A 21,934-nucleotide genomic window follows, 5' to 3' on the forward strand; every position below is an offset into this window, starting at 1 on the left:
CGTGCGTGCGTGTGTGTGTGCGTGTGCGTGTGCGTGTCGGTGATAACCAAACTGTCTGCTCTATCTCTTTCGGTCCAGATGGTTCAGATCCGTTACGACTCGGTGCAGCAAACGTGTTTTTCAAACATCCTTGTTTCTGTTCCTTTATTCTCTAAAGACGGGGGGGGGGGGGCGATCATAGCGGAACTACTCAACAATATGAGTATCCTGCAGGAAGATGTGTCTGTGCGTATCATGCATCGACGTGTACATATATGTGGATACTCCAGTAATGTGTATATGATCTGAATGTGGATACTCCAGTAACGTGTACATGATCTGAATGTGGATACTCCAGTAATGTGTATATGATCTGAATGTGGATACTGCAGTAACGTGTACATGCTCTGAATGTGGATACTGCAGTAACGTGTATATGCTCTGAATGTGGATACTCCAGTAATGTGTATATGATCTGAATGTGGATACTGCAGTAACGTGTACATGATCTGAATGTGGATACTGCAGTAACGTGTATATGATCTGAATGTGGATACTGCAGTAACGTGTACATGATCTGAATGTGGATACTGCAGTAACGTGTACATGCTCTGAATGTGGATACTGCAGTAACGTGTACATGATCTGAATGTGGATACTGCAGTAACGTGTACATGCTCTGAATGTGGATACTGCAGTAACGTGTATATGCTCTGAATGTGGATACTGCAGTAACGTGTACATGATCTGAATGTGGATACTGCAGTAACGTGTATATGATCTGAATGTGGATACTGCAGTAACGTGTACATGATCTGAATGTGGATACTGCAGTAACGTGTATATGATCTGAATGTGGATACTGCAGTAACGTGTACATGATCTGAATGTGGATACTGCAGTAACGTGTATATGATCTGAATGTGGATACTGCAGTAACGTGTATATGCTCTGAATGTGGATACTGCAGTAACGTGTACATGATCTGAATGTGGATACTGCAGTAACGTGTATATGCTCTGAATGTGGATACTGCAGTAACGTGTACATGATCTGAATGTGGATACTGCAGTAACGTGTACATGATCTGAATGTGGATACTGCAGTAACGTGTATATGCTCTGAATGTGGATACTGCAGTAACGTGTACATGATCTGAATGTGGATACTGCAGTAACGTGTACATGATCTGAATGTGGATACTGCAGTAACGTGTATATGCTCTGAATGTGGATACTGCAGTAACGTGTACATGATCTGAATGTGGATACTGCAGTAACGTGTACATGATCTGAATGTGGATACTGCAGTAACGTGTATATGCTCTGAATGTGGATACTGCAGTAACGTGTACATGATCTGAATGTGGATACTGCAGTAACGTGTATATGATCTGAATGTGGATACTGCAGTAACGTGTACATGATCTGAATGTGGATACTGCAGTAACGTGTATATGATCTGAATGTGGATACTGCAGTAACGTGTATATGATCTGAATGTGGATACTGCAGTAACGTGTACATGATCTGAATGTGGATACTGCAGTAACGTGTATATGATCTGAATGTGGATACTGCAGTAACGTGTACATGATCTGAATGTGGATACTGCAGTAACCTTTTACTGGTTTTGCTGGTTCAGTGCAGGAAACAAGCGAGAATCCGGATGATTAACCTTCATTTTTACTACATTTTTCTCATTTCTCAACGTAGATGAGAAATCTAAAATAAAACTTTCATGACTCAGATTATTCGCGTCCCTTGTTGTCGTTAGAGAATAACGTTTCACACGTACATGCAGTAATGTACACACAAATATACTATGTGTGTGTGTGTGTGTGTGGGGGGGTTCTGACCGATCTGAGGGACGCTGTCCTGCAGCCGATTCAGTAAAAAGAACCATAGTTCCCGTCACTAGCACAGGGGGGGGGGGGGGGGGCGAACGGCCTCAAGGAAGTGAAAACGAAACCCACTTCAAAGATCGTCTATAGTTAAGAAACTAACCATTCGAGTCTTTTCTCGTCGCTGAGCCTGTCCCAGCTGACTACGGGGCGAGAGATGAGGCACACCCCGGACGAGACGCCAGCCAAAGAGAAGACAAACAAACACGCATTTAGTGGGATCAAGTCGCGTACGTTTACGTTTTCTTTTTTATGCATTTTTCCTAAATGTTGTTCGAAGAATATGGATCTGATAAATACCAAGTAATGTTTGGAGCTGATGTCGATGAGAGACGGGACCAGGTATTTACAACAATACTACAGGAATACATAAATATAAATACTAAATAAATGTAATTTTAGTTAAAGGAAAATAACATTGTATTGACTTTAGTGACCAGATGAAAACAGTGTCGAGAAGCATGTAGCGTTAAACAGGAGCAGCGGACCGTGCCGTGAAATAGAGACGAGAGTGAGACCTCTTCGTTTCGGGGTTTTACTGGAGAACGCGCACGCGGCCAACAAACTTCCGCGACGCAGCTCGAGCTCGGCCCAAAGCGAGCGCGCGCGCGCGAGGAGGAGGAAGAGGAGGAGGAGGAAGAGGAGGAGGAGGAAGGGGGATTTCCAGCTCGAGCCTCACTTCCCGAGTCAGTCGTTGTTTTGCTTTCGGTCCGGATTCAGAAACAGAAAATAAGGAAAACCGCACTTTTCACGTAAAACCTCTGACCCGCGCGTCCAGCGCGCCCAGCGCGGGCTCGCGGGCTCGCGACGCCGCGGGCCGTCCGTCCGGAACGGAACAGGGAGCGCGTTACTTCCGCGTTTTAACGCCGTGGAGTGACGCCGACTGCTCGCTGGCTTCCTGCGTGGCGACGTGACGGACCTCCAGCGCTCCGTGTAAGTGAAAGTAATACTGCAGTTTTCCTGCTCCGTGTAAGTGAAAGTAATACTGCAGTTTAGTTTGTTTTCGCTTTTGACTCTGGAAGGCGAACACGGCGCTGCTGACCTGACTTGACCCCTGTTGCTAAATCAAACTTCTGTCCCAACACTCAGCATGACGTCACGCAGAGAGATGTAATGCTATTAACCTGGTCTGTTCAGATTAACAGAACGGTCTGTTCAGATTAACAGAACGGTCTGTGTTCAGATTAACAGAGACCGGTCTGTGTTCAGATTAACAGAACGGTCTGTGTTCAGATTAACAGACCGGTCTGTGTTCAGATTAACAGAACGGTCTCTGTTCAGATTAACAGAACGGTCTGTGTTCAGATTAACAGAACGGTCTGTGTTCAGATTAACAGAACGGTCTGTGTCCAGATTAACAGAACGGTCTGTGTTCAGATTAACAGAACGGTCTGTGTTCAGATTAACAGAACGGTCTGTGTTCAGATTAACAGAACGGTCTGTGTTCAGATTAACAGAACGGTCTGTGTTCAGATTAACAGAACGGTCTCTGTTCAGATTAACAGAACGGTCTGTGTTCAGATTAACAGAACGGTCTGTGTTCAGATTAACAGAGACCGGTCTGTGTTCAGATTAACAGACCGGTCTGTGTTCAGATTAACAGAACGGTCTCTGTTCAGATTAACAGACCGGTCTGTGTTCAGATTAACAGAACGGTCTGTTTAGATTAACAGAACGGTCTGTGTTCAGATTAACAGAACGGTCTGTGTCCAGATTAACAGAACGGTCTGTGTTCAGATTAACAGAACGGTCTGTGTTCAGATTAACAGAACGGTCTGTGTTCAGATTAACAGAACGGTCTGTGTCCAGATTAACAGAACGGTCTGTGTTCAGATTAACAGAACGGTCTGTGTTCAGATTAACAGAACGGTCTGTGTTCAGATTAACAGAACGGTCTGTGTTCAGATTAACAGAACGGTCTGTGTTCAGATTAACAGAACGGTCTCTGTTCAGATTAACAGAACGGTCTGTGTTCAGATTAACAGAACGGTCTGTGTTCAGATTAACAGAACGGTCTGTGTTCAGATTAACAGAACGGTCTGTGTTCAGATTAACAGAACGGTCTGTGTTCAGATTAACAGAACGGTCTGTGTTCAGATTAACAGAACGGTCTGTTCAGATTAACAGAACGGTCTGTGTTCAGATTAACAGACCGGTCTGTGTTCAGATTAACAGACCGGTCTGTGTTCAGATTAACAGAACGGTCTGTGTTCAGATTAACAGACCGGTCTGTGTTCAGATTAACAGAACGGTCTGTTCAGATTAACATGTATCACCGTTCTTCTCTCTAGGGCTGTATCGTCGTTAAACTAGTTCCGTGAAGAGACTGACTAGTTTTCGTTGTGTTCAGGCGTCCATGCAGGCGTTCGTAAATCAGAGAACTTCATGGTTTATTGTGCGTTATGTCAACATTACAGGACAGCGTCCCTCATTTCTGTCTCAAACAGATGCTGCAGGACAGCGTCCCTCATTTCTGTCTCAAACAGATGCTGCAGGACAGCGTCCCTCATTTCTGTCTCAAACAGATGCTGCAGGACAGCGTCCCTCATTTCTGTCTCAAACAGATGCTGCAGGACAGCGTCCCTCATTTCTGTCTCAAACAGATGCTGCAGGACAGCGTCCCTCATTTCTGTCTCAAACAGATGCTGCAGGACAGCGTCCCTCATTTCTGTCTCAAACAGATGCTGCAGGACAGCGTCCCTCCTTTCTGTCTCAAACAGATGCTGCAGGACAGCGTCCCTCATTTCTGTCTCAAACAGATGCTGCAGGACAGCGTCCCTCATTTCTGTCTCAAACAGAGGCTGCAGGACATCGTCCCTCATTTCTGTCTCAAACATGCTGCAGGACAGCGTCCCTCATTTCTGTCTCAAACAGATGCTGCAGGACAGCGTCCCTCATTCCTGTCTCAAACAGATGCTGCAGGACAGCGTCCCTCATTTCTGTCTCAAACAGATGCTGCAGGACAGCGTCCCTCATTTCTGTCTCAAACAGATGCTGCAGGACAGCGTCCCTCATTTCTGTCTCAAACAGATGCTGCAGGACAGCGTCCCTCATTTCTGTCTCAAACAGATGCTGCAGGACAGCGTCCCTCATTTCTGTCTCAAACAGATGCTGCAGGACAGCGTCCCTCATTTCTGTCTCTGTCAGAGACGCCTCTGAAGAGGAAACCGAAACTAAATTCATAGCGGGGCAGGCACGCAGCTGCACGCTACCATGGCAACCGGAACATTACCACCAGAAATAAACTTTATCCGCTCTGTTCTCTTTCTCATCTGGTGCCCCCCCCCCCCTGGTGCCCCCCCCCTCCCCCCCTTGTGACGGAACATGGGAGAAGTGATTTTTTTTTCGTCATTAGTGTTCTCCTTCTAATGTTTGAATTTGGAAGCAAAAATATTTAAACTCCCTTCGTTATGCTTTCTGGCTATTTGAAGTAACATCTGAGATAACGACGGATATTACAAGCGTTTCCCCAAAGTACCCAAAGTATAAAATACTGTTGTACTTTTACTCACTACTGCAGCCCCAAAACATTCAGTGTGACGCGGTTAGCTTCTACGGTCAGCGGTTAGCTTCTAGAGCGATCTGGGATTGGGTTTAATGAGACTTTCCTTTCTGGAACGTCTCATGAATGAGACGAATCCGACTCCTCAGCGTCCTCGTCGACGACGGGATTATTTCCCGATGCTGGACGGATCAGCCCCGGAGCGTCCCTGTTCCAGCCTGGGTGAACGACACAATGAACTATTCACGCTTCCAACGCGTCGGCCTCGTTTTCGTTGTGTTCAGGTGTCCATGCAGGCGTTCGTAAACCTTCATCTCGGCAGGCTGCAGCCATCGTGGCCGGATGTTTGGCTGCTTTCAGCGGCACTTTAATAACCTTGATCAGAGTCAGACGAGGGGCGGCCGGGCTGTGCAGGTTTAATCCTTGCTGTTCCACATTCTGATTATTCCACGACAGTCGTCCCTCATTTTCAATTATTATACACGTACATAAATGTTTTAAGGCTGTTAAACCCCTCACCACACACTTTATACACGTTTAACAGTCAGGCATTAATCTAAATAGATTGTTTCAGTATTATAGAATGAAACCAAAGATCAAAACCTTTTCAGAACTAAATATAAATATATAGTACGTACAGTAAACGTTTTCCTGTTAATAGTGTTAAGGCGTGCAGGTCGAGGAAAGAGCCGCTTGGAGTGCAGAAGGACAAATATTCTACTCGTGCTGTCTTTAGCCTCTCATGCTGCTTTATTGGATAGCTTAGCACAGCGGAACGGCAGCGGCTACATGTATCAACAGGAAGAAACAAAACCCAAAAGGGACGTGACGTTTATGCTCCTACAAAATAAAAGCCTCTATTTACACAGAATAAGAGCGCTATAAAACAAACATTTAACAAATAAATATTATAGCTTTTAGAAATAACAAATTTAATTTTAATGATCAACCTACGAGGTTGAACACATGAGAAGTTATTAATAGCAACTCTCGTGTATTTCACGGTTCCTCCGACCGCCCCTTCGTCCTTGCACCGTTTCAAGTGCAAAAAATAAAATCTGAAAAATTGCATTAAGCTCAGCGAAGTCGCGGAAGATGAACCGCATTACATCGAGGGACTACCGTACTTGTGAAGTGAAACGATGAACTCTTCCAGCCGCAGGCCCGTCGGATGAACCGTGTCTTGAGTTCTGCACCTTTACTGACCTGCAGCGATTCCTTATTCTGATTGGCAGCGGAAACGACGCGTCACAAAATGCCGGTGGAGAGAATGAGGATGAGGCCGTGGCTGGAGGAGCAGATCAATTCCTGCCAGATCCCGGGGCTCAAGTGGGTTAACCAGGTGAGTGCACGGACGGATGGACGGACGGGCGGATGGATGGATGGACGGACGGACGGATGGATGGACGGACGGATGGACGGATGGACGGATGGACGGACAGATGGATGGATGGACGGATGGATGGATGGACGGACGGACGGACGGATGGACGGACGGACGGATGGACGGACAGATGGATGGATGGACGGATGGATGGACGGACGGACGGATGGACGGACGGACGGACGGACGGACGGACGGACGGACGGATGGATGGATGGACGGGCGGATGGATGGATGGACGGACGGACGGATGGACGGACGGACGGATGGACGGATGGACGGATGGACGGACAGATGGATGGATGGATGGATGGATGGACGGACGGACGGATGGACGGACGGATGAATGGACGGATGGACGGACGGACGGACAGATGGACAGATGGATGGATGGATGGATGGATGGACGGACGGATGGACGGATGGACGGACGGACGGATGGATGGATGGACGGATGAATGGACGGATGGACGGACGGACGGACAGATGGACAGATGGATGGATGGATGGATGGATGGACGGACGGATGGACGGACGGACGGACGGATGGACGGACGGATGAATGGACGGATGGACGGACGGACGGACAGATGGACAGATGGATGGATGGATGGATGGATGGACGGACGGATGGATGGATGGACGGGCGGATGGATGGATGGACGGACGGACGGACGGACGGATGGACGGACGGATGGACGGACGGACGGATGGACGGATGGACGGACGGATGGATGGATGGACGGATGGATGGACGGACGGACGGACGGACGGACGGACGGATGGACGGACAGATGGATGGATGGACGGATGGATGGACGGACGGGCGGATGGACGGACAGATGGATGGATGGACGGATGGATGGACGGACGGACGGATGGACGGACGGACGGATGGAATGCCTTTATCTCCATCATCACTTTCTCTGTGAAAACGTGACTTGTAAACTTTTCCGTCTGGATTGTGAGACTCCGTTGGACGGACTCGTGGACCTGGACGCCCCCCCAGATGAACATCTAGCACAGTTTGATGTACGAGTGATAATCTGTCGGCCTGGGACTGAGATTAGGAGACTAGACCTTGGGCGATTGCTAAATTGCATTCTGAGAGTCTCGTTGACGATCGTTCTGTTTCTGCTGCTGAAGGTGACCTTTGGACGGATTACGGCACAAACGCGTTAGAGAGATAAGAGCTCTCTGGATAATCTGGTCGGATTATAAATCAATGCATTCTTCATCCATCTGTTTGTCACAGACGTTCATAGAGCTGTAATGAAAGTATTCATCGGTGTGTTTCAACAACAGTTCCGTTCGTAGTTTCACGGTGGTTTAAGCGCCCTAAGATGCGACTGTGTTCAGGAGAAGCGGCTCTTCCAGATCCCGTGGATGCACGCCGCTCGCCACGGCTGGGACCTGGAGAAAGACGCGCCGCTCTTCATGAGATGGGCCATCCACACTGGTAACGCACCGCAACGGTTCTCCTCTCGCTGGCTTCACGCTTCACGCCGCTCACCTGCTGCTGCGTCGAACGTACCCAAAATAATTAGCATTAAAGTTAGAAGTCCAAAGTACTTTTATATTCCGTTCAGTTATTTTTGCTGAACATGACATAAGAGCCGTCGTATAAATGATGAGTCATGATGATGAATATATTAGATAGAATGTTACAATACAAGTACAGTAGCGTGTATTACAGTACAAGTACAGTCACACAGTAGCATGTATTACAGTACAAGTACAGTCAAACAGTAGCATGTATTACAGTACACGTACAGTCAAACAGTAGCATGTATTACAGTACAAGTACTGTCACACAGTAGCATGTATTAAAGTACAAGTACAGTCACACAGTAGCATGTATTACAGTACAAGTACAGTCAAACAGTAGCATGTATTACAGTACAAGTACAGTCAAACAGTAGCATGTATTACAGTACAAGTACAGTCACACAGTAGCATGTATTAAAGTACAAGTACAGTCACACAGTAGCATGTATTACAGTACAAGTACAGTCAAACAGTAGCATGTATTACAGTACAAGTACAGTCACACAGTAGCATGTATTACAGTACAAGTACAGTCACACAGTAGCATGTATTACAGTACAAGTACAGTCACACAGTAGCATGTATTAAAGTACAAGTACAGTCACACAGTAGCATGTATTACAGTACAAGTACAGTCACACAGTAGCATGTATTAAAGTACAAGTACAGTCACACAGTAGCATGTATTACAGTACAAGTACAGTCACACAGTAGCATGTATTAAAGTACAAGTACAGTCACACAGTAGCATGTATTACAGTACAAGTACAGTCACACAGTAGCATGTATTAAAGTACAAGTACAGTCACACAGTAGCATGTATTACAGTACAAGTACAGTCAAACAGTAGCATGTATTACAGTACAAGTACAGTCACACAGTAGCATGTATTACAGTACAAGTACAGTCACACAGTAGCATGTATTAAAGTACAAGTACAGTCAAACAGTAGCATGTATTACAGTACAAGTACAGTCAAACAGTAGCATGTATTACAGTACAAGTACAGTCAAACATCCTGTCTAAGAGGAGCATTTCTAAAAAGCCCTTGCGGTCTTGTTTCCGTTGAAAGTCCTTCGTACATAAATCATCAACATTTAACAATACAAATAAAATAAAGATAAATTACTCCATTGATGCAAAATAACAATAAATGACAATAACTGACAATAACTGACAATAAGTGACATCCCTAGTTTACGGTGCAGCTCGTACTAACGGGCCGTTCGCTGCGTCTCGCGTGGCTTCCTGTTTGTGCAGGTAAATTCCAGCCAGGCGTCGACCGGCCGGATCCCAAGACCTGGAAGGCGAACTTCCGCTGTGCCATGAACAGCCTTCCAGACATCGAGGAGGTGAAGGACAAGAGCATCAAGAAGGGGACTCACGCGTTCAGAGTTTACAAGATGCTCTCCTCCTCGGAGAGAAGCCTGAGGAAAGGTGGGGCCGGTTTCTGGTCGCTTATTGATCGATCGGTTTCGTGTTTTATTGTGCGGACGCTCCCCTCGCTGGTGTTTCAGAACGGCGCACGTCTCTCTTTCTGAAAGGTGTGTCTTTTTTGTCTTGGTGTGTTTAGGGAAGAAGAAGATGGACCGGGAGGGACGGCCCAAAGGCAGTAAAGAGGTACTAACCTCTGACCTCCGCCGCATTCACACGAGGTCATCGTGTGAATGCTGAGCACACGCAGCGTCTTGAAGCTTTTACCTTGCGGTTACTTTTCTCGGCTACTTGCGTCGCAGAAGTACTTTGAGTTACGAGCTCGGCCCAGGAACGAATTATACTCGTATGTCAAGGTACTGCTGTATTTGAAATATTTAGTGACTTCAGGCAGAGATGTTTAGATCTTCTCCCTGGCGGTTAGTTTGTGCTTATTGTGCGTTTTCTTTCGTTTTCTCTTTTTATACCGTCACGTTTTATGTGTTTTTCAGTTGTAAAGCACTTTGGTTAAGCTTCGTTTATTTAAACGCGCTTTATACAGTAAATTTGTCCTCTTGCAGAAACATTAGGCTCATTAGTTCTGTGTATTATAAAATATATGCAAATACTTAAATATGATTTCCTTTCTTTGACTATTTTGTTTTAGAAATGTTCATTTTGACTTTAAAAGGTCTCTCCTTCCTAACGTTGAGAATGAGAGCAGCAGTCAGAGCGATGAGACCGGATTGTCCGGGCGGGTCGGAGAGACCGCCGGACCTCGTCTCGCAGGTCCTGGTCCTGGTCCTGGTCCTGGTCCTGGTGGGCCACTGAGATGTGTGTCCTTTAAAGAATCCTGGCTACTGTGTGTGACTTGATTAGAGGAACGTGAATATCAGGAGCTCAGGAATATTTTGGGACTAGCTAACAGGAAACGGCACCGTTTTGGATCCACATGGCTGAGATGCTCCAGAACACACGGTTTTAAGGCCCCTTCTGTCAGACATGGGGGGGGGGGGGGGGGGGGGGGGCAGGTGTTTGTTCAGCAGGTGGCTGCGGGTCCAGTCCTCACCGAGCTGAACGGGACGCTTCCTGCCGGCTGCGATCAAACCGGCAGTTTCATTGGTCCTTTTATCACACTGCTGTCTCATATTTGAGGGTATTTGCTTTTTACGACGTACTTTATACAGTTTTATAAGTGCTATAGGATTTAATTTGCAATCATTCCTGAGCACTGGAATTTTTCTTGATCATTCATGTGTCACGGTTTTAATTGTTTCGCTTCAGTACCATATATATATATATATGATCGTCTGAGCCGCTATAAAAAACGACTCATTTCCTGCCGAGGATCAAAGTACCCGTCTGTCTCGAGGCCGAAGGTCCGTCATCGGCTCATGGATCTTTTGCCGTCGTTCTCGCAGTGCAGTCCGCCGTTATTGATCAGCAGAACCACCCGAGCGGTGCGGATACACGTTCGGTTCCACACCTGCAGTCCCAGGTCTCCTGGTTCCTCTTTGTGACCACTAAGTACAAACTAGCACCTCCTGCTGGTGTGGAGTTGAAGGAGCAGAATGTACCTGCTAATTGACCGTAGAGTAGTATAATGTAGCGTAGTGTAGAGTAGAGTAGAGTCGAGTAGAGTCGAGTAGTATATTGTAGTGTACCGGTGTAGTGTAATATAGTGTGTAGTGTAGAGTAGTGTAGTGTGTAATGTAGCGTAGTGTAGAGTAGTATAATGTAGTGTATTATAGTATAGAGTAGTGTATTGTAGTGTAGTGTATTATAGTATAGTGTAGTGTAGCGTAGCGTAGTGTACCGTAGTGTAGTATAGTATAGTATAGAGTAGTGTATTGTATAGTAGAGTAGTGTAGAGTAGTATATTGTAGTGTAGTATATTGTAGAGTAGAGTAGTATATTGTAGAGTAGAGTAGTATATTGTAGAGTAGTGTATTGTAGTATATTGTAGAGTAGAGTAGTGTATTATAGTGTAGTGTATTATAGTATAGTGTAGTATATTGTAGAGTAGTGTATTATAGTATAGTGTAGTGTATTATAGCATATTGTAGTGTAGAGTAGTATATTGTAGTATAGTATATTGTAGTGTAGTGTATTATAGCATATTGTAGTGTAGAGTAGTATATTGTAGTGTATTATAGTATATTGTAGTGTAGAGTAGTATATTGTAGTATAGTATATTGTAGTGTAGCGTATTATAGCATATTGTAGTGTATTATAGTATATTGTAGTGTAGAGTAGTATATTGTAGTGTAGTATATTGTAGAGTAGTGTATTGTAGTATATTGTAGTGTAGTATATTGTAGAGTAGTGTATTGTAGTATATTGTAGAGTAGAGTAGTGTATTGTAGTGTAGTGTATTGTAGTATAGTGTAGTATATTGTAGAGTAGTATTTGGTCTCTGTCTCCGGTCGTTGTTTCCTGACTGGTTCCGTACTTCTGGAGCGTTGTCGCTCTCAGATTAGGGTTCTGTTGTTAAACGGCTGCCCTGCGATGAACTGGCGGCTTGTCCAGGGTGTAGCCCCGCCTCTCGCCCATTGACTGCTGGGATTGGCTCCAGCTTGGCCCGCGACCCGGTGACGGAATGAATGAATGAATGAATGTCAAGCGGCTCTCCGTGACTGGATCCCGGCGTTCTCATTGGCTCCGTGGAACATGAGGCGGGTCACGCTGATGGCGGGAGACATTTGGGGCGTGTACGGCTGAAGCGTGAGTAGCGCTGCATCCACCATTGGCTGTATTGATCCACCGTACTTCTCTTCTCCCCCATTAGGTGGCGTCTCCGCCTCCAGACGGGACTCCAGACGCTGACTTCACCCAGCAGGACGCCATCAAGCAGGAAGCGGTCGAGTGGACGGTGATGGACCATGTCTCAGGTATCCCGGTGGCCCGTGTCCACACCAGCAGCGCGCTTCTGTCACCCGGACCAACGTGTCCCGTCTGTCCAATCGCAGCCGTCCACAGTTCTGCAGAAGACCATGTGATCTCCAGCGAGCAGCTGCCATTCGTCTGTCAGACAATCGAAGTCAAATCCGAGAACGACGATCAGACTGTTAGCTCCTCCCACTCGTACCCGCTACAGATCTCCCCCGTGTCTTCAGGCTGCGGTGAGACAGCACACACGTGCACACACGTGCACACACCAATGTAATAATGTGTGTATGTATAAAATGAAATACTTTGTAACACCAGCGTCGCTTCAAAAGAGGAAGTTGATCAAAGATCTGGGAGCACATGTAGAAACTGCTTTCACTCGATGCGCTCTAAGGGACAAAGTACAGTAAGTATAGTATAGTATAGTAAAAGTACAATAGTCCCTCATTTTCCGCGGGGGTTACGTTCTAAAAACAACCCGCAATAAGTGAAATCCGCAATGTAGTCATCTTTATTTTTTTAAATTATTTTACATGTACATAAATGTTTTAAGGCTGTAAACCCCCTCACCACACACTTTATACACGTTTAACAGTCAGGCATTAATCTAAATAGGTTGTTTCAGTATTATAGAATGAAAACAAAGATCAAAACCTTTTCAGAACTAAACATTTGTTTGAGAAATATAAATATATAGTACGTACAGTAAACCTTTTCCTATTAATAAATATGCTAGCTTTTAGAAATACTGAATTTAATTTTAATGATCAACCTACGAGCTTGAACACATGAGAAATGCTTAATAGCGACTCGCGCGTGTTTCACAGTTCCTCCTCTTCGTCCTTGCGCCGCTCCGCTGTGCCGCTTTGAAGCTTTTGTCCGGATGATGTTGGTCCAGCGTAACGTTCTATTTCCTGCAGTCACTGATCCACAAAGCTAAAGCAGACTCCGTCCTTACGGTGTTCTTGTTGCTTCCTTGATAAAACATATTGCTGCTGTCGTCCTGATGTCATCTTCCTCCTTTTTTATGTAACGAACCGAAGACTTGTTTATTTCGTATGGAGCCCTACAGCCGCGTAACGTTTACCTTCCTTTAGCATGTCCAGAAGTACAACTTTTTGTGGATGGTTAGCGTCTTCCTCTGCCTTTCGGATGCGGCCACAGGTGCCTTTGTCGGTGCAGAACGTTTCGTCGGCATTGTGGGTCTTGCAAATACTGTACAGTACAGTATACAGTACAGTACAATATACAGTACTCTACTTCAGTCACACTGCTGATGTCAATTTGGCTAGTTGAGCATTCTGTAATGTACAGGAGACACAAGGAGATTGATTGACAGTGGCACAGTACAGTCCCTTAGCCAATCAGGACACAGAACACGTTCATGTACAACGCGTACTTGTTGTACTGGATCACACGCTGGTGGTGGCAGTCAGCGGCTGGCTAGCGCCGGTGAGGAAGCTCCGCCCATCATCAGGACGGTGAAAGACGCTCGTATCCAAGTTCAATCTGCCTGAACGGCTTCTCGGCTTCGGTGTGTTTGGCTCAGACGGGACCGGGCGTCCATCACGGATGTCTCGCTGCTCCGTCCATGAGGACGCGGGGGAAACCGAACGTCCCCCTGAGGGGACAATTAAAGGAAAGTTCTCGGTTACTGAACACTAAGCGACGTGCTGGTACTAGTACTACCCAGTACTGGTGGAAGTTGTACTTTTAGAGAAGGGAAACCCAACGTGCTCCTCCTGTGGATTCCAGGTGAAACGTGATCCTAAACGGAGCGATGAAAGTACTTTGAGTCCTTCAAAGGAAGATCTCATTTGCATACTGGCTCTCTTGATGTAGTTCATTAGCTGCTTGATGCGTTTAGCTAACAGCGCTCCTGTTTCCGTCTTTCCTTCCCGACCAGTCGTTCAGGCAGAGTCGGCTCGACCAGTTTTCCGTCCTCTTTGTGTTCGTGCGTGTCGTTTTCTCCGTCTTAGTCATGACTTGAATGAATGTTCTGAATGTCTTGGTTGACCTTTGTGCAGGTAGAAGGCTCCGTGTGAACGTTGTCACTGCGGGTGAGCTACGGACGACTGATTTGCTGACTGTTCTTTTGTTTTTCATTTCTGCAGACACAGACAGCGACACAGAGGACACCAAAGAGGTGAGCCTCCCGAGACACACAATTAAAAACACAGAGGGATAAATGATTGATCTGCTGCGACACCACGATAATCAGGTGTGTGTGTGTGTGTGTGTGTGTGTGTCTGTTTGTTCCTTCCCGTAGTATTGCAAGCGACTGAGGAAAGGGAGGGGCTTGTCAGGAACTGTAGCAGTCAAACATTAACAGCTTGATCAGAGGTGGTCCTTTGCGGTACGTTGGACCCACAGTAAACAAGCTCACTGACTCCGCCTCTTATCAGTGGCGCCGTTCTCAACAAAGCTGCTATGTGGGAATGTCCGAGTAGCTGGGAGGACCTTCAGCGTCGCGGATCAGACCGTTTTGGTGTTCTGAGGCTTCTGGGCTGTTAGCGCCTCCTAAGGCGTCTTGGTTCTGGTGAATAAGCAGCGTTGTGTGTGTTTTTTTTTTTTGTGTTAATCATGACAATCTCCTGATCTGTTTCTTTGATGACAAGCATGTCCAGTTTCCTGGATACAAAGCCTGCGGTCGCAGCTCATTTCAAAACTCCTCCGGAACCCGATCGTTACGCTTCAGTGTAAAACACAGCACTGAGTTGTCTTTTCACTGCAGCGCTGCGTTAACATCTCAGGACTTGGTATTTGGATTTGTATACGGTATAAAACCATTTGTTGCCCAATGTTGGACTCTGTAACCGATACAAGAGTTTACATGTAGCCTCTAGCTAGCTGGGTTTATAAGCTTTGTTACATGTAGCCTCTAGCTAGCTGGGTTTATAAGCTTTGTTACATGTAGCCTCTAGCTAGCTTGGTTTACAAGCTTTGTTACGTGTAGCCTCTAGCTAGCTCGGTTTACAAGCTTTGTTACATGTAGCCTCTAGCTAGCTGGGTTTATAAGCTTTGTTACATGTAGCCTCTCGCTAGCTGGGTTTATAAGCTTTGTTACATGTAGCCTCTAGCTAGCTGGGTTTAAATGCTTTGTTACATGTAGCCTCTAGCTAGCTCGGTTTACAAGCTTTGTTACATGTAGCCTCTAGCTAGCTGGGTTTATAAGCTTTGTTACATGTAGCCTCTAGCTAGCTGGGTTTATAAGCTTTGTTACATGTAGCCTCTAGCTAGCTGGGTTTATAAGCTTTGTTACATGTAGCCTCTAGCTAGCTGGGTTTATAAGCTTTGTTACATGTAGCCTCTAGCTAGCTGGGTTTACAAGCTTTGTTACATGTAGCCTCTAGCTCGCTGGGTTTATAAGCATTGTTACATGTAGCCTCTAGCTAGCTGGGTTTTACAAGCTTTGTTACATGTAGCCTCTAGCTAGCGTCAAAGAGGCGCTGGATTATCTCTACGATCGTTGCTGCGTGATTCAGCACAGTTTCAACCCAACGCACTTCCTATCCAGCCATCGCTTGCTCTGTTTCTGCTTACTCGGGTATGTTACGTTCTTCTTCTGGGACTTCTTTGTTCTTACAGGGTGTCGGTGCGGTCTGGAGGCGGGACTACAGCCCATCGGTTCTCAGGGTTCCCATGTGTTCCCTTCCCGGCATGGCCACCTTCGTCAGCGCCAGCAAACACAACTTCCGGGTGACCAGCATTCGGGACCCGTCGCCTCTCATCAGCTACTCTGAGGACTGGGCTCCGGCCTACAGCCAGGACTCCATCGGGTCTGCAGCCAACAGCCACGAGATGCGTGCAAGCGTCATCGTGAAAACCTCTGATGCCACCTCCTCCTGACCTTTGACCCCAGATGAGGGTGTGTCACCACTGCTTCAAAAGCATAGAGATTGTCTGTTTCGTTCACCAGGGCTATGTGTAGACTAAAAGAGGGCAAAGTTCCAAACATCAGATTTTTTTTCCGTAGCTTCTCTCTGGGCCACAGAGACGTCTGCCTGGTGTCCCCAGGAGGAGGAGAGGAGAGACGGACGAAGTGAAGAAGTGAATCACCTAGGGGTTGCAGCTAGATGATCCCTTCCTACAAACAGGACAAACAAAGATGGACGGACATCACCCCCAAGTTGAAGCCAAATCATCTGCTTTTGTCTTTAACGGCGAGGATCCTGCAGCTCGGTTGGCGCGTTGCGGACGACGGCTGGCTCTTTAGGTTCCGTAACCTCCCGCGTGTCCGCTCGATCCGGGGTCTTCGGCTTTGCCAACACTTCTGCAAACAGCATTTGCAAGTTGCATAAATTCGTGTTTCCTTTAATGCACTTATAGTTAAAAAAATAAATAATTTTTAATGTTTTCTAGCTGCAGGTTTAAAATTATGTCCATGTTTGAATCTAAATTATCTTTATCTCTAATCACTGAAAAACATATTTTTTTTTAATGTGAAATCATTGAAATATTTTCAATAACATGACACTGAGACACTTTGAAGATCCTTTGAATTACACCGGACTTCATAGCAGAAAAGCATCAAAGTGCCTCAAGAAATTAAGCAGCGAAAAGAACGTAAGAACGGGGAGAGAGGGATGTACATAGAATATACACAATCGAGTAAACATTTTAAAAGCAAAGACGAAGATGAATTTCACTGTCAAGAATTTGAGAGAATTATTTATCCAGAAATGATGTGAGCTCAAGTGTTGGCATGAAACACGACATGGAATAACAGAGACTGCCTATTCCAGAATGAATCGTGTGTTCCTCGACTCCTCCAATAGGAATGACTTTGTGTGTGTGTGTGTGTGTGTGTGTGTGTGTGAGTGAGTGTGTGAGTCGTGCTCGCTGCTTCTGGATGCATGTGAGGAAGCGCCTCGCTGGAGATGTGCCTTTCATAGAGCGATTCAAACCACGCTTTTGTGTGGGAGACGCACGCAGGAAGCTTTGATGTGAAACTGAGACGGCGTGCGGCGGCGTTGGGGCGTAAAACCGGTTAACCGGCGTCTCCAGAGGAGCGCCGCCTGCTGAGGATTCCCTGCATCGACAGGGAAACCGAATCAGTTTAGCGTTTAGCTCTCAGCCTAGCTCCTATTGGGTTTCACTGCATAGATGCTGCAGGCCTGTTTCGTCCCCTCGCCGCTCTCCTCGCCGCTCCCCTGGCCCCTCCCCTCGCTTAAAGTACAGCTTTATTTGTCTTATGGAGAATATCTTTAATACTTTTATGCACAAAATGCCAACAAATGCAATTAGTTGTTGTATTTAATGAGGAAATATACGTGCGGGACGGGTCCGACTTTGATCATAGATAGCAACGAGTCGGAGCCCGGCTCGGGGTCGCGACCCAGAACCCGGAGAGAAGAGGGCTGGGCTGTGATACTGTGAACCAAAGCACTAGAGATTTACACTGGACGCACGCCATCATGGTGAATTGATTGTGATTGGCCGAGGAGCAGGCCTCGCTGCCAGATCGTTCTTCCACGTGCCTTTTTATTGATCGACTGCCTCGGCTTCCGTCTGGCGAGACGTCTGTTTCGCTTGCGAGCCGCTTTCTTCTCTTCGGCAGCACCAGAGGCTCCTCCCTCTCTGAGCTCAGATCAGATCTGATGCCGATCCTGGATCAGACGGGCCTCATCACCCGAATTCGCCCCGATCATGGTGCAAAGAGGTTTATCAAAGTGCACTTATAAGTAGATCCTTTGTTGGCGTGTGTAACGGGAACGGCTGCCATGGCGACGGCAGATGAAAGCCTCGGTGCCGCTGGTTCGTGAGGGACGCAAAGGGAACTGCTCGGCTAGTAGTGAGGGAAGAACAGAAGCTTTCACTCCGTGTCACGATCGTTTCTTCTTTGTGTGAGTTAACATGTAAAGTGGAATAAAGACTTTTGTATTTATTCTGTGGCGTTTAATGACCAGGAAACACGGAAGCACTTTCAGTTCTCACTCTACTTCCTGTTTGTCTCTGAGGCCGAGCCGTTGCCTTGACAACTGCTAGCGGCCACATGCTGTTAGGCATCGTCTCTATGCAGTTTGTTTGAGCGACGTGATTCGGCCCTGATTATTATTATTACTCTGAATCAGCAGAATACAAACCGTTTGGGACGTAAGTTTGTTCACACGAGCGTTTAGGAAGCGATCTACCGACACGGTGCTTCACACGGTCGCCCGGTTAGAACCCGAGTCGTTTTAAACGACACGGTGCTTCACACGGTCGCCCGGTTAGAACCCGAGTCGTTTAAACGACACGGTGCTTCACACGGTCGCCCGGTTAGAACCCGAGTCGTTTTAAACAACACGGTGCTTCACACGGTCGACCGGTTAGAACCCGAGTCGTTTTAAACGACACGGTGCTTCACACGGTCGCCCGGTTAGAACCCGAGTCGTTTTAAACAACACGGTGCTTCACACGGTCGACCGGTTAGAACCCGAGTCGTTTTAAACGACACGGTGCTTCACACGGTCGCCCGGTTAGAACCCGAGTCGTTTTAAACAAGGTGCTTCACACGGTCGCCCGGTTAGAACCCGAGTCGTTTTAAACGACACGGTGCTTCACACGGTCGCCCGGTTAGAACCCGAGTTGTTTTAAACGACACGGTGCTTCACACGGTCACCCGGTTAGCACCCGAGTCGTTTTAAACGACACGGTCACCCGGTTAGAACCCGAGTCGTTTTAAACAAGGTGCTTCACGCGGTCGCCCGGTTAGAACCCGAGTCGTTTTAAACAAGGTGCTTCACGCGGTCGCCCGGTTAGAACCCGAGTCGTTTTAAACAAGGTGCTTCACACGGTCGCCCGGTTAGAACCCGAGTCGTTTTAAACAAGGTGCTTCACACGGTCGCCCGGTTAGAACCCGAGTCGTTTTAAACGACACGGTGCTTCACACGGTCGCCCGGTTAGAACCCGAGTTGTTTTAAACGACACGGTGCTTCACACGGTCACCCGGTTAGCACCCGAGTCGTTTTAAACGACACGGTCACCCGGTTAGAACCCGAGTCGTTTTAAACAAGGTGCTTCACACGGTCGACCGGTTAGAACCCGAGTCGTTTTAAACAACACGGTTTCTTAAAATGCTTTCTATTATCCACCTTTTAACGATAGGAGACGGCCGGGCTGCTAAACAGACACGAGGAAGAGACAGAAACTGAGATGACGACACAGAAAGAGGCAGAATATTAATATTCAGAATATATAATAACTCAGGGGTCGGCAACCTTTTTAGTTTAAAATATACTCAAGCCCAGAGTTTAACATTACTTATTGTAGTAAACTGGTACCGGTCTGCGAAGCTTTTATTATCGGTCTGCATGAAAGAAGAACTAATTTATATAATTTCCATTTGATTATTAGAGTCTAAAAGTTTTATTTTGAAAAACGATCGGTTTTCTCCAAGGTAACATTTGCCAGTGAATTTTCTTGGTCACGTGATGCGTTACTAAAGATAACAGCGGAAATGAGGACAAAACAAGCGTCTTTTAGATCTTCAAAGGAGAAAAATCAAACTGAGGAGGAAGAAGAGGAGGAAGAAGAGAAGCCAACGACCTCCAAGAAAAAGAAAGCTTCTTTTAACAGACAAACTGCGAGTCAGATTTAAAACACGGTTTATCTACAGCTGACTCAGCACCAAGGCCGCTCTGCCTTAACGGGGCACATAGAGACCAAGGATTAAAAAACAAGAACCTGGATTAAAAGACAAGAACCTGGATTAAAAGACAAGAACCTGGATTAAAAAACAAGAACCCTGGATTAAAAAACAGGAACCTGGATTAAAAGACAAGAACCTGGATTAAAAAACAAGAACCCTGGATTAAAAAACAGGAACCTGGATTAAAAGACAAGAACTCTGGATTAAAAGACAAGAACCTGGATTAAAAAACAGGAACCCTGGATTAAAAAACAGGAACCTGGATTAAAAGACAAGAACTCTGGATTAAAAGACAAGAACCTGGATTAAAAGAAAAGAACTCTGGATTAAAAAACAAGAACCCTGGATTAAAAGACAAGAGCTCTGGATTAAAAAACAAGAACCCTGGATTAAAAGACAAGAACCTGGATTAAAATACAAGAATCCTGTATTAAAAAACAAGAACCTGAATTAAAAAACAAGAACCCTGGATTAAAAAACAGGAACCTGGATTAAAAGACAAGAACTCTGGATTAAAAGACAAGAACCTGGATTAAAAGACAAGAACTCTGGATTAAAAAGCAAGAACCCTGGATTAAAAGACAAGAACCCTGGATTAAAAAACAGGAACCTGGATTAAAAGACAAGAACCCTGGATTAAAAGACAAGAACCCTGGATTGGCTCCAGTAACTCCCGTGACCCGCCTCTCACCCGTACTCCAGTGGGATTGGCTCCAGCTATTTATAGACGGGCTGCCGTATTGGTGACCCCTGATTTAAGTGTTCTTCATCAAACTTAATAAAGCGTGATAGGCTAGTCTGCCGAGAGGGCAGGTCACATCGTAAATGTCATGAATAGGTTGCCGACCCACTCTGGATAAGCGGTTTGGAGATGGATGGAGGATTCAGAGCATTTTCATTCCGTCCTGATGAGGTCACCGTCCAGCTGAGATGGTTTCTCAGAGACTGAAGATCTAAACGTTGCTGCTGAGAAGACCTCCAGGTTGAGAAGAGGTCGGATCACAAGTACTAATTTACATGAATGAGCCGATGCTTTGAACACGACTCACTGAAGCACTCTGTTCTCACTCTACTTCCTGTTTGTCTCTGAGACCTCGACAGGACATGGCTGAATGGTTAGGACATTAAGCAGAGGGACAAGTGTGTGTGTGTGTGTGTGTGTGTGTGTGTGCTCGAGTAACACAATCTGTGTTTAGTTTAGGGTTAGATTCCCGGCCACACCAACACAACGAGAATCAAACAGATGCTGCAGGACAGCGTCCCTCGTTTCTGTCTCAAACAGATGCTGCAGGACAGCGTCCCTCGTTTCTGTCTCAAACAGATGCTGCAGGACAGCGTCCCTCATTTCTGTCTCAAACAGATGCTGCAGGACAGCGTCCCTCGTTTCTGTCTCAAACAGATGCTGCAGGACAGCGTCCCTCGTTTCTGTCTCAAACAGATGCTGCAGGACAGCGTCCCTCATTTCTGTCTCAAACAGATGCTGCAGGACAGCGTCCCTCGTTTCTGTCTCAAACAGATGCTGCAGGACAGCGTCCCTCGTTTCTGTCTCAAACAGATGCTGCAGGACAGCGTCCCTCATTCCTGTCTCTAACAGATGCTGCAGGACAGCGTCCCTCATTTCTGTCTCAAACAGATGCTGCAGGACAGCGTCCCTCGTTTCTGTCTCAAACAGATGCTGCAGGA

The 21,934-nt window shown here is 46.4% G+C and overlaps 1 protein-coding gene across 2 annotated transcripts; it reads left to right on the forward strand.

The window, feature by feature from the left end:
- Positions 1-2,757: 2,757 nt before the first annotated feature.
- Positions 2,758-18,505, forward strand: LOC137894554 (interferon regulatory factor 2-like). Of its 2 annotated transcripts, XM_068739985.1 has the most exons (10): positions 2,758-2,815; positions 6,620-6,726; positions 8,128-8,227; positions 9,577-9,753; positions 9,890-9,936; positions 12,518-12,620; positions 12,699-12,851; positions 14,733-14,764; positions 16,207-16,486; positions 16,595-18,505. In XM_068739985.1, the coding sequence occupies exons 2-9, from the start codon at positions 6,640-6,642 to the stop codon at positions 16,465-16,467; spliced, it is 960 nt and encodes a 319-aa protein (XP_068596086.1). In that variant the 5' UTR covers positions 2,758-2,815; positions 6,620-6,639; the 3' UTR covers positions 16,468-16,486; positions 16,595-18,505. The 2 variants fall into 2 exon arrangements, with proteins under 2 accessions (XP_068596086.1, XP_068596085.1); XM_068739984.1 differs by having other exon boundaries at positions 16,207-18,505.
- The last annotated feature ends 3,429 nt before the right edge of the window (positions 18,506-21,934 follow it).

This window comes from Brachionichthys hirsutus, chromosome 6 (assembly GCF_040956055.1).
Source record: "Brachionichthys hirsutus isolate HB-005 chromosome 6, CSIRO-AGI_Bhir_v1, whole genome shotgun sequence".
NCBI lineage: Eukaryota > Metazoa > Chordata > Actinopteri > Lophiiformes > Brachionichthyidae > Brachionichthys > Brachionichthys hirsutus.

Coding starts and splice junctions, on each gene's coding strand:
- LOC137894554 (XM_068739984.1), top strand. CDS start 6,640: ATGCCGGTGGAGAGAATGAGGATGAGGCCGTGGCTGGAGGAGCAGATC. Junction 6,727..8,127: donor GGCTCAAGTGGGTTAACCAG/GTGAGTGCACGG, acceptor GACTGTGTTCAG/GAGAAGCGGCTCTTCCAGAT. Junction 14,765..16,206: donor ACACAGAGGACACCAAAGAG/GTGAGCCTCCCG, acceptor TTGTTCTTACAG/GGTGTCGGTGCGGTCTGGAG.